Below are 13482 nucleotides of genomic sequence, written 5' to 3'. Positions count from 1 at the left end.
AATTAATATGCAAATTATGCCTATAGTATTCCAAACTTTGAATAAACTTTGTAATCCTAGTAAAAATCCAACCTGACCAAAGCATATAAACTTTGTGATAATTTATTATACTCTCTATGAAAATATTTTATTAAAGATATTTGTGTCCATGATCATTGATGATGTTAGTACATATTTTTATTTCTCTGTCTTGACATTCCTTGGTTTAAGTATTAATATCATATTGTTATTACAGATAGGGCAGATAGGGTTTCATAAGATCACATTTTCTCATTTTTGCTGTCTATATCAGTGAATGCAAACCTATGGCATGGGTGCCAAAGATGGCACATGAGCCCCATACCCCCACAGTTCCTTACTAGAAAGGCAGACAGAGATGCTCTCTTCTCCCTCTTCATTGTGCCTGCAGACAATTTTTCACATCCCCCTCCTCTCTGCCCAGCAACCTATGGGAGCACATAGGGGGTAAGGTGGGTGACTCACAGGTGGCAGATCTGGAGCAGACCATTTGGGCCTCACCCCTACCTCTCTTCACCTACAATAAGGATATTTTTTAAATTTATCCACCCCTTCACCCATCAGCCCATTGAGAGTACTTCCTCCCTCCCCTGTTTGGGGTAAGGTGGGAGGGCTTGGGGATGGGAGGATAGCACTCAGTCTTTGGGAGGAGTGGTGTTGGTACTGGGTGGTGGGGCATAGGTGGGGCCTGCACTCCATTTCTAAAAGGTTTGCCATCACTGATCTATATAATATTGGGATTAACTGTTCTTTGAAACTTTGATAGAATTTCTTTGTAAATATAACTGATCTCAACATTGTTGGGGTTTTCCTCTTCCCACTCCCATCCCTCCAATTTGATAACTCATTTATCTCTCATTAAAGTTTCTTTTTCTGAAATTAGGTTATTTAAATTCTCTTCTTATTCTACTAATCTGTGTATTTTATATTTTCATAAATTTTTATTTCACATGAGTTCATGGTTTTATTGGCATATGGTGGGATAAAATAGAATCCAATATTTTCTCTTAATTCTTCATTTCTTATTAATACTTTTCATACCTGTGAGACAAACAATTTGATTTTCATTGGTTAAAAATAAATCTAGTTTTCTTTAATAATTCCAGAAGTTTTTCTTCCTTTTATTTTTATTACTACCTTTTTGATTTTCAGAATTTGCATTTTTGTCACTTATTTGGATTTTTAATTGATTAATTTTCTAATTTTTCTACTTTTGTCATTTCATTTTGTTTGTTTAATTTTATCCTTTGCTATAAAAAAATTAGAATGTTCTACTTGTCCTTACCTCTAGATACTTTCTCTTGTTTCTATCTGTTTTTTCTCTGATTTACCAATTCTTTTTTTTTTTAATTTTTAAACATTATTTTATTTGGTCGTTTTCATACATTATTCACTGGGAACAAAGAGGGCAATTTTCTTTTATAATCTCCTGTAGAATAATATCGAGTTTATTATTTATCTCTGGTTTTTCTGGGATACCGATAATCCGGAGGTTTTCTCTTCTCCCTCTGTTTTCCAGATCGGTGACCTTCTCAGTGAGATATTTTATGTTTTCTTCTAATTCATTAATTTTTTGGGTTTGCTTTATTGATTCTTGCTGTTTTATCATCTCGCTTTCTTCGAGGTGCTTAATTCTGGTCGTTAGGGACTGGTTTTGCTTTTCAGCCTTGTCTGCCCTTCTATTGGATGCTTCGAGTTCTTTTTCCAATTGAGCAGTCTTATCTGTCAGACTGCTGATCTCTTTCTCCTATTTTTCTTTCCAGAAGGTTTCCATCTTTGGATAAGTTCCAGTTTGAGATCTTCCAGAGCTTGTTGATAGTTTCCATTTTGGGAGGCATGTTCTGATTTTTTTTTTTTTGGATTTCCTCCTCATGCTCCTCTTTTCCTTGGGTACTTCCACCATACAAGTTTTCAATAGTCACTTTTTTCCCTTTCTTCCTGGAGGTTTGATTTTGGGCCACGTGAGCCATCCCTTTGGTGGTTTTATTCCCCTTTCCTTTTTGGTCTGGGATCTGGGTTATATGGGTGGTTTTTCTGTGAATTTAGGTTGCTTCAGACTAGTTCTTCCCAGCCTCCGAGGTTTCTTAGAGAGCTGGGTCCCTGATCACAACCACACTGCCCAGGTGTTCAGCTGCGCCCAGATAATCAGCTTGTGGTCAGTCCCTGGTGTTTAGCTCCACGGAGATGTTCAGCTCAGCCGCCCCAAGTACACCTCCGCTGGCCACCGTAATCAGCGCTGGATTCTCCAGTGAAACCGCCCTGAGACGTTTTTTCCTGGCAGTCCCCAGATCCCAAGGACCCTGGAGTGCCCCCCCACCCCCGACAGAGATGTTCCCCACTCACTTGCTGTCCCAGTGAGAGCTCAGGTAGCTCACTCTGGTTTGGTGGGGGAGGTAGGGTGTTGAAAGGGCAGCTCAGTTCACTTTTCTGTGCAAGCTTTTCCTCCTTATTATAGTGTGGAAATGTTCAAGCCCCATGTACCTTCGCCTCTGTGGAGTACTGGGAGTACTGGGGTGTCCTTCTGTTCCTCCAAAGGTGATTTTTATGCTCCTTTGATGTAGTCTATTTTGTTCGATGCCGGGGAGAGGAAGCATGTGGCGTCTAGATTGCAGCCATGATTACCCGGAAGTTGATTTACCAATTCTTTAGAATTTCTTTATTTAGTTTCTATTACTTTTAATTATTTCTTCACTGGATTTTTTTTATTGAACACCATCTTCTTACATTGCCATCAGAAAAGAATGTGTTTGATATTTCTTTTTTCTGTATTTGTAGTTGAGGTTTTTATGTCTTAATACAGTGCCAATTTTTGCTAAAGTGTCACTAACAGCTAATAAATATACATACCCTTTTAAAAATTCCTATTCAATATTCACTAGAGATCTATTTTATCTAGTATTTCTACAATTATATTTCCCTTCTGAGATTAATGTATTTCTGCATCAAAATATGCATGTATGGATGTGTGCACATGTGTTTGTATGTATGGGGGAGAGAAAGAGAAAGCTATATATCTTTTCCCTAAATCTTTCATTTATATTGGTTTCCACTGCTGCATCCTAACAAGTTCCCCCAACTTTCTTCACCTTTCCTACCACTTTTTCCCTCTCTTTCCTTTCCTTTCCTAAGATCATCAAAACATAACAATACCTTTATGTCTTATTTAACTACAACTAATTCTTGATCATAGGAACACCAAGGTCATGCAAATGCTTAGATCATGAGGCCTGGAATATGGAAGACCTGAGTTTAAATCTGGATGCAGATAGTTAATAGCTACATGACTCTGGGAAGATCACTTCCCTATTTTTTGTTGTCTTCTAAAATAAGAATTATTGTCTTTCATCTTGTTTCATTTATGCCTTTAATTCCTTTTCCAGTCTTACTACTGATCCTTCTAGTTGTTTATTCTTTCTCCCGTCTAATATATATATATATATATATATACATATATATATATTTATCTTTACATATATATATATACATGTATGTATGTATGTATGTATGTATCTATCTATCTATCTATGTATCATCTATCTAATCCTAAGGGAATGTAAATTCCCTGAAGATAGGAGCCATGGTTTGGGTTTTTTTTTTAATATCCAGTGCCTAATATAATTGACTTTTAAAAATTGACAGAAGAAAGGTGAAAATGTGTGAGTGTATATGTATGTATGTGTGTGTTTGTGTGAATATTCATCCACTGGGTGTGTAATGTCTTACAACAATACTTGGTACCATTCTTGCATGTCTAAAGTCACTTTACCAGTAATGGTTAAGCCAATAATGAAAAAGATCTTCCAAGATAACTGCAATTATATTTCTTACAGAATATTTGCCCTGTGCCTGTACTCCATTGACATAAGGACATGTTTCAAAGGAGAGCTAAAATATAACAACCACTTCTTAAAGACCATGTTAAGGGGGCAGCTGGGTAGCTCAGTGGATTGAGAGCCAGGTCTAGGGATGGGAGGTCCTGGGTTTAAATCTAGCCTGAGACAATTCCTGGCTTTGTAACCCTCGGTAAGTCACTTAAACCTCATTGTCTAGTCCTTACTGCTCTTCTGTCATGGAACCAATACATAATATTGATGCCAAGAGGGAAGGGAAGGGTATTTTTTAAAGACTATTCTAAGATCTTTCTAAATCTAGTGGACAATTAGGTGGTAGAATACATTTCTTCCTATAGTAGATCTGATAATATTTGGTACACCTTTCCCTGGTACTTGACTGGCCAGAGGAGGAAAATTCTAAATAGGTTTGAGAAGCATCAAGCCCAGACAATAGCACCTGAACCATATCTATGACTATAGGTGTAGCTTATAGATTTTTGCATATAAGTCTATATCTGTGTTATATGATTTTAGGAGAAAATCCTCTCCAGTGCATCACCTTCTGAATGGCTACCCGAAATTCCCTGTTTCTGAGTGTGTAAACCATAGGATTCAATAGAGGAGTGACAATGGTGTAAGTCACAGTCACCAGTTTGTCCTTGTCAGATGTATGCTTGGATGAGGGCCTCAAATAGACAAAAGATGCACATCCATAGTGGAATACAACCACTATGAGGTGTGAAGCACAGGTAGAAAAAGCTTTCTTTTTCCCTTCAGTTGTTGGGATCCTCAGGATAGTTCTGATAATGAAGCCATAGGTGATACAGATGAACATCCAAGGTACAACAAGTACCACAATTCCAGCAATCAATATAATTGCTTCATTGATATAGGGGTCCCCACAGGCAAGACGAATGACAGGTGCAATGTCGCAGTAATAGTGATTGATTCTGTTGGAGTTGCAGAATGGTAGACTAAAGACCAAAAATGTAACGAATATTGAAACCAGAATGCCACTCACACCGCAAGTGGTTGCCATCAACTTGCAGATCCACCAGCTCATGAGGACTGGGTAGCGCAGAGGGTGACAGATGGCAGTGTAGCGGTCATAACCCATCACACCCAACAATAGGCAGTTGGTGGTGCCAAAGCCAAGAAGGAAGAACATTTGGGCAACGCAACTGGTGAAGGATATTGTCCTGAGCACAGATAAGAGGTTGAGGAGCATCTTGGGTAGGACAACTAAAGTGTAGCCGGTCTCAGAGACAGAAAGGACACTCAAGAAGAAGTACATAGGAGTATGGAGGCTGTGCTCCAGGCAGATTGTAGTGATAACAGTGATGTTTCCACTCAGAATGATCAGGTAGAGGCAGAGAATGACACCAAAGAGAACAAACTGCATTTTGTTGAGGTTAGAAAAGCCCAGCAACAGGAATTCAGTGACCATGGTGAAGTTCTCCAAAGGAAGCTGCTTCCAGGGAATGACCTAGAGTGAAGGAAAGAAAAAGTCTCATATTCATACACTGAGGAAAAGGGAGTTCATTCCTTTTTTATGAATGATCTAGCAATTATTTTTACCCTAGATTTGTTCAAGACATATTTTGTTAGAAGGTGAAGGAGGGAGGATTAAAAGAGGGTGACTCAAAGGATGAAATAGAATAAATTATTTGAATTATCAGATGGAAGGATTCTGGTAAATTTGTGGGTCATATTCACAAGAAAATGGCCAATATTCTGAGAGGTTTTAAGTCAGTCCAACAGAACATTGTTCAAAGCAACCAAGGATATTTCATCTTAAAAGGAGAAGCAAGTTTGCTATTATCTTGCATCTGAGGGTTTAGGCCAACTAGATGGCTCAATGGATAGATGACCAGGCCTAGAGTCAGAAAGACTCATCTTCATGATTTAAAACCTGCCCTCAGACATTTACTGGCTGTGAACCTGGCAAGGTACTTAACCCTGTTTGCCTTAGTTTGCTCATCCATAAAAAGAGGTGGAGAAAGAAATGGCACATCACTCCAGTATCTTTGCCAACAAAACCCCAAATGCAGTCATAAAATGGCAGACACAACTCAACAAAAAGAATTTTGAGGAACTAGCGTAGTCTGGAACCATAGAGCACATTTGTCTATGCTCATAATACACAAAAATAGCTTCCTAGTGTTTCTAATAGGCAATAATCTATTCTTTTAACATTTCCAAGGATAAGCATTTCAGTACCATCTTCAACCCTAGGGAGCCCATCAAATTTTTATCCAGCTCTAAGTTTTAGGAAATTCATTTTTAAATGTATTCTTTATGTTGTTATAATGGAAATTTGATTTTCAAATTTTTCAATTTTCTTCATCCTTTTTTTCTATTTTTTAAATTACATAGAGAAATAATTTTACATTTGTTTTCTGATGTTTTTGAGATCCAGATTCTCTCCCTCCTTCCCTCTTTTCCTCTCTCCCTGAGACTGTAAATATTGTGACAGAAGTTATACCCATAGAGTCATGCAATACATATTTCTATATTCCTCATGTGATGAAAGAAGACATATATTGCACATGCAAGAAAAAAGTCACTAAGTCAATAAAGTAAAAAAAGTATGGTTCAGTCTGCACTCAGATTATAACAGTTCCTTCTATGGCTGTGGATAGTATTTTTCATCATATATACCTTAGAGTTATCTTGGATCCCTTCACTGCTGATAATAATTTAGTCCTTCACAGGTGAACTTTGTATAATATTTGTATAACTGTATGCAATGTTTACCTGGTTCTCTGCTCTTCACTGTGCTTCAGTTCATATTAGTCTTTCAGGTTTTTCTAAAGTATTTTGTATTTCATTTCTTATGATACAATAATATTCTTTTATTTCCATGTAGCACAGCTTGTTTAGCCATTCCCCAGTTGATGGGCATCCCTTCAGGTTCCAGTTCTTTGCCACTACTAAAAGAAGTGCTGCAAATATTCTTGTACATATGCATCCACTTCCTTTTTCTTTGATCTCTTTGGGAGACAGATCTACAATATATAATTTTAGGGCCTTTTGGGCATGGTTCTACATTGATCTCCAGAATTGTTATATATAAGTTCATAGTTGTACCAAAAGTGTATCAGTATCTGAATTTTAAGAAACTCATTCTTACTTATTCCAAAAAAACCTCTCAACTTCCAACTACAGCTACTAATTCTCTGCGCTCTGTTGCGTTTTCCTACCTTTCCTACCTTTGTCAAATGTTTTGGCATCTGATATCTAAATCTCCTGCTTATGAAGCTCATGTCATTTTCCTTAGCATTCCCCAGGTAAGATGTTATTCTCACGTCTATTGACCACCCATTAGTATTTTGTGACATAAGAAAACAACAAACTACCAACTTGTAGATTTTGGTATCTTTTCCTTACTCTAATCACTGATGAAAACATTCATTTAGAAGCAACCTAGCATGAATCCCTGGGGAGCCTCACTTTTCCTACTTCTTCCAAATAAATATTAATGTTTCCTATTTTCAATTTAGATATCTCGCTGTACTTGTCCAAACTTTTTTTCATTCCCTTTAGTGTAATGTTATTTCCTTTGACATAGAATTGTGTCAAATGATTTCCAAAATTTCAAATAAATTATACAGAAAAGATCTTCTTAAGAATATCTTTATAAACTCCTTCTTAGAATAATAATAGAATTTTCAATTTTTTTTCAAGTAAGTGATACAGTGGGTAGAGTACTGCACCTTGATTCCGGAAATCATGAATTCAAACCAAGCCTCAAACTCTTAATAGTTGTGTGATCTTGTCCATGTTACTTAACTTCTACTTGCCTCAATTTCCTTGACTGTAAAATGGAAACCATAATAATATCTTTCTCATAATGTTGTTGTGAAGATCAAATGAGATATTTGTAAAGTACTTCACACAGAATCTGACATATGGTAGGTGCTTAATAAATGCTTGTTTCCTTCTCTTCTTCATATGGAACCATGTTGACTTTCCTCAAAGAGATTATGCTTTGGTGTACAATGATCTTATATGGCTCTCAATTTCTGACATAACATAGTTTACCAAAGTCTATAATTCTCAAAGACTCCACTGAACCTTTGTTTTGAATGAGGGCAAGGAGAAGTCCTAGAGGTTATCTGATGGTGCTACAACAAAATGAATAGCCAATGGTTTCACAATTTTGTCCCTACTTCTTATTGATATCATCTTGTCCAAGACATCTGTCCACATCTGCCTGGGGCCTGTTCTGACTTCATAGAAAATTTAGGACTTACAGAAAGATGGTCAAAGTAAATAAGTTAAAGAACTTAGGCTTCACATATGTTATTTAACCATTTCATTCATATTTGACTCTATGTGACCTCTTCTGGGGAATTTCACTGTAATGGTTTGCTATTTTCTTCTTGAGCTTATTTTATAGATGAAGAAATTGAGGCAAATAGGGTTAAGTGACTTGCCCAGGGTCATACAGCTAATGTCTGAGGATGGATTTGAAATCAAGTCTTCCATACTCCACAATCAGCTGTCTATTCACTATGCCACCTAGATGCTCCAGGCTCCACATAATCAGAGCTAAAAGGAAAAAAAAATAATAGAAAAAATATTGCGGCTTATGTCACACAGGCAATAAAATTCAGAACTAGGATTTAAATTTAAGACCTCTGACTTCAGATACAACGATCCTTTCTCTGAATAATTCCAGCATCTTCGAAAGCTTTGAGGTTCAGGAAAATGTAAACTAGAAAACAATCTAATTACTATATCCCAATTATTCAAGAAAACTATCCAGAATGTAAAAAATGAAACAACAAATATAAATCTTCCCCTTAACTTCCAAAATTATTTTTATTTAACTATAGATAGACCCATGTCAATTTACTTTTAATAAAACACATGGTTGCCTTCAAAGTTAAAGACAATGTCTTCTGTTTGGCATAACCTTCATAACCTGACCTCTTACTCCCTTTCCAGGCTTCTTAGCCATTGCTTTCCTCCATGCACTCGATGACCAGTTACACGGGCCTCTCTATTTTCTTCAGGAAGAAACAAAATACCACCACCACCACCACCACCACAATAAACCCAGTACTGCCTTAGCCCTGCTTCGCTCTCATCACTAAAATTCACTTCTTCCTTTCCTCCAACTCAGTTCTCCTGACTATCTTTGAGTCAGGTCAAATCCCACCATCTTCAGGAGACCTTTCTAGTCCTGCTCACTGCTAGCACCTTCCCAGCTGAGAATTCCTTTCATCTACTATATATGTACATATCTAGTATACTATACATGCATATATACTATACATGCATACACACACAGATATATATATATATATATATGCAGTTATTCATAAGCTGCCTCCCCCATTAGAATGTGAGCTCTTTGAAGAAAAGGACAATTTTGTTTTGTTTTCATTTTATCTTTATATATTCCCAAAAATTAGTACAGGGTTTAATACAGTAAACACTTAATACATTCTTGACTATAAAAATAAATACAATCCACAGATGCTAACCATTGAAATTCACAGAAATTGAAAATTCAGTTCAGTACAGCCCATCATCAAACTTCAGAATTACATTGATAAAGGAAATCCTTAAAGCCACCAGAAAAAAGAGACTATATACATATATACATGGAGTGCCCAACAGAATGAAATCCATAAAATTACATAGAACAATTATTCTATTATTTTACTAAAGTTCCTATTTTTTTCTTTTGAAAGATGTAAATTATTTAGATTACATCTTGACCTGGGGTTTCCTTCATCATCATCATCTATATCTATATCTATATCTATAATATATATATATATATATATATTTAAATTTTGTAGGAACATTGATCTCAGTAAGTCTAGGGAATTCCTATTTTAAGATCTTCATCTACCCACCAGATTCCAATTTTCTCATGGCTTATGGTAAGTCCCAGTCAGCCACTGGGGACTTGGAGGAGTAACTTCCCCATAATTACATAGAGAATAAGTGACAGAAACAGGATTTGAACCCACATTTTTCTGAATCCAAACCTAGAATTCTGTTATTTGACCATGTCATTCCCTTGCTTAACAACCTTCAGTAGATCTTTAGTGATGATGATGAAAATAGCTAACATGTATATAATTCTTTTTATGTTAACCTCTCTCTTCACAATTCTTTATTTATATACTTCGTGGATTTCCTGTTCTCACTTGAACAGTCTTCCTTTTTCCATTATTATACTATGGCTTTATTGGCTTAAGGAACTAGTGAAGAACTGGATCATAACCTTTTATGTAACTTATTTTGGAAAGTTGCCTAGTGTTAAAAGCTTAAGTGACTTGCTCAAGATTGCTCAGCTATTTAGTGTCAGAGAGAGGACTTCAAAACAAGATTTCCAGGATCAGAACTCAACTCTTTATCTACTATACTATAGATAAATAGAAATCAAGGAAGCCTTCTATATACTATTAATTTGACCTATTCTGATTTTCATTTTTCCCCTTTCCATTGAACATACAAAATGTAGTCCCATTGGTGTAATTTTTTATAAGTTGGCTCAAAAAATTAATCCTTTTACTAGATTCTATTTATTCTGTTGAGGACTAAGAGTAGCATCTGTCTTTGTGAGGTCCTGAATTGATTATTTTAAGTAACAGTCAGATTCTGTATGAAGGCTTACTAAAAATCAGGGTGATGTGGTGGCAACAATGATGTATCCGGAAGGAAAATAATTGGATTTCAATTCTAGATGTCCTACTTATTGGCTGGGTGACTTTGGGCAAATCTCTTAAGCATTCTCTACCTCAGATTCCCCATTCCACTACTCTCTTTGGTACACAGGGTGAAGATACCAATCTAAGGTGGAAAGAACCAATGGCCCTCTTTCCTTGTATTCCTGAGGCAAAAATAATAAAGTATTTAGTATACTACATGACACCTAGCAGGTGTTTAACAATTACTTGTTTCCTTCCTTCCTTCCTTCCTTCCTTCCTTCCTTCCTTCCTTCCTTCCTTCCTTCCTTCCTTCCTTCCTTCCTTCCTTCCTTCCATCCTTCCTTCCTTCCTTCCTTTCTTCCATAATCAGTTCCATGCACAGCAGATTATCCCTTCAAGTACATTATAAACTCTCCAAAGATAGGGAATAAACTTTCTATTTCTGTTGTTTCTTCTACCATTCCCCGTAATACTGTAAAAAAGAGAGTGCTTAAATTGATATTGTACTTGAAAGATTTTTCAAAGCACTTTCAATTCTATTCATTAATTGGCATTTCATAAGGTGTTATTTCTCCCAATGTACAGATAAGGAAATTGAGGTCCTAAGAGACTACAATTCTTCCCTAAGTTAAGACAACTGAGAATAGGCAGATCTAGTTTGATAACTCTTACTTCTGGGACCAAAATTGTTATTGAGTCATACTGGTGCCACAATGTTCTGTGCAAAAAGAAGGTAACATCCATATTGTGCTGACTGAATGATCAAGAGACTGACTGAAAGACAGGTAGATGAATCAAGTACTACCAAGATTTTCTTCCAACCATTGGGCTCCCTTACCTCATTAGTGCTCTGGCTCTTCATCTCTGACATTGTCTGTGGTAGATTCATTCCCAGATTTAAACAGGAAAGTGATATCCAAGGGCCAGAAGTCTTTCTAGATCAAAACAGTCATGTTACAAAATTACTTCAGCATTATTTTCATGAACTTGGTTTTTATTTTTTCAATAACATATTAGGTCTCTGAGATCATTTTTGTGGCATTGAAGTGTGGTTATCGGTGGGAGAATTCCTGGGAAAAATGCAGTTCACAGAAACTGGAATAATCCTTTGCCATTCACATCAACCTAGAGAGTCTTACTCAAAGAGATATGTTTTGGAAAGATACTGGAATATCTCATAGGAGACAGAGGACTTTCTATGCAGTTATGGATGCCAAGTACAAATTGCAACAATGAATGCCAAGTAGCCATATGCCAAGGACAAGTTGCTTAGTGACTCAAGGGAAATGTCTAAGACTTTAATTTTCAGATCTGTTGTCAATTTGCTTCAATGGTGAGATTCTCCATGTTGGAAATTTTCTAAACTCATGTCACTAACACACACACATACATACTTAAGATATGAAAGACAGATTCATTCTTTGACTTTGGAGGACAATGAGAGTCTATGGAGAGATTTTAAAAAGTTTTGGAGAAAAGAGATTGAATTTTAAAGACGGGACAGAAAGATTTTGTATGAGACAGAGGGGCAAGTAAGGTAGAAAGAGACAAAGTTCTCCAGTAGAAAACGTTTCAAGGGACTCACAAAGCTAGAAGTAAATAAAAATGGGTTGGAAACTTCCTTTCCATGATCATTTCAACATAGTCACTTCTGCTTTTATTCTAAGCTGATCCCCTACTGTCTTTCTCCCTATGTCTTATACCCATTATTTTCCTTTCCCTCACCATCTCATTTTCCATTAGCAGCTTGCTTTTTTCTCAGCAACTTAACTCCCTATCTACTTACCTTATTACCATCACCCACCTGAAGACTGAAGACAAATAGGCCCTGATTCATGGAAGTGTGGGTCATCCAAGAAATTTTAAAAAACCCACCTTTGAGTCATGAAACAATTTTTTCTATTTATTAATAGTTGCCAAGTCCCACTGTGAGTTAAAGTCTCTCAAATAATCAACAAACAATATGTTCTACTTCATTCCCAGAAAAATAACCCCAAGACTTCTAGCTAAGCAGGTATTTGGTTTCAGAGACTCCTGATTATTTTCCCTTTCTCCTCTAGAATACTCCCAAGTTAGATTTCCAGAACTATTGCCACTCTCCAGCTCTTCTGCTTCCCCCCTGCCATTTTCATAATTTTTTAGATGAATGAAAGAAATCCACCTCCTTCTAGCTCTTTGTATTATACTGTTCTCACCTCACTCCCTTGAACAGTGCCATTCCCCAAACAGCCTCCTCTCCACAGACATTGCTCTAAACAGGCATCCCGAAGAGCATCATCAAAGTTGTTTTCCTTTCTCTTTTTTGTCAAGAGTTATTCCCACACCCTGTTCAGTAATTGTGTGTCACTGTGACCCTGGGGAGTCATTACGACCCAGATCCTTCCTTTCCCTAATTAGTGACTAGGATTAAGAGGAGACAACCAAGACTAGGACAAGGAACACCAAAGCTCGGTCTTCAAATTGAGAAAAAAGATACTTGGAGAATTTCTTGGTTTCTTCTCCTGGGTTTCTTTGGTTCTCACTAGGGAACTGACTTACTGAGTACTGTGTGTGCAGACAACACAGCTGCCAATTCCCTATAACATTCTCCTGTCTTCTCGTTACTACTTTCTCAAATTATGAGATCCTGGGCTGGCCAGCACAATCCTCATCTCTATTTCTATAGTTCTCCTTATAGTGGTAACTGAATATAGAGAATTTAGCACTGAAGTTGGAATCAGAATGACCCAGGATCTAATCCCATCCCCTAGCCTGAACTAACTGTGTGGCCTTTAGCAAATCACTTAAACTTTCTGGATCTCAGTTTACTCATCTGTAAAATGAGGAAGTCATATTCTTTGACACTGACGGTCAATTCTGGCTCCAAAGAAATGATCCTTTAATAGATAAATAGAGCTATTTAGAAAGAGCAGAAGACACTCTGCAAAGATAGCAATAATGAGCAACTATTCAGCAGA

The 13482-nt window shown here is 36.8% G+C and overlaps 1 protein-coding gene across 1 annotated transcript; it reads right to left on the bottom strand.

Annotated features, from left to right (window-relative positions):
• Nucleotides 1–3951: 3951 nt before the first annotated feature.
• On the bottom strand, nucleotides 3952–12377 carry LOC100019971 (olfactory receptor 10R2-like). Its single transcript, XM_056814639.1, has 2 exons — nucleotides 12312–12377; nucleotides 3952–5337 (listed from the first exon to the last, which is right to left on the bottom strand). Exons 1-2 carry the CDS (start codon nucleotides 12375–12377, stop codon nucleotides 4372–4374), a joined length of 1032 nt encoding a protein of 343 aa, XP_056670617.1. The 3' UTR covers nucleotides 3952–4371.
• Between the last annotated feature and the right edge of the window lie 1105 nt (nucleotides 12378–13482).

Source organism: Monodelphis domestica, chromosome 2, assembly GCF_027887165.1.
Source record: "Monodelphis domestica isolate mMonDom1 chromosome 2, mMonDom1.pri, whole genome shotgun sequence".
In the NCBI taxonomy this organism is placed as follows: Eukaryota; Metazoa; Chordata; class Mammalia; order Didelphimorphia; family Didelphidae; genus Monodelphis; species Monodelphis domestica.
Note: the sequence above shows the minus strand (reverse complement) of the source record. Positions and strands in the feature narration are given on the sequence as shown.

Excerpts from the sequence above, each read along its gene's own strand:
- LOC100019971 (XM_056814639.1), bottom strand. The coding sequence starts at position 12,377 with ATGACCCACACTTCCATGAATCAGGGCCTATTTGTCTTCAGTCTTCAG. Across the intron at positions 5,338-12,311 it reads AGGTGGGTGATGGTAATAAG|GTCATTCCCTGGAAGCAGCT; the intron begins GTAAGTAGATAG and ends CCTTCACTCTAG.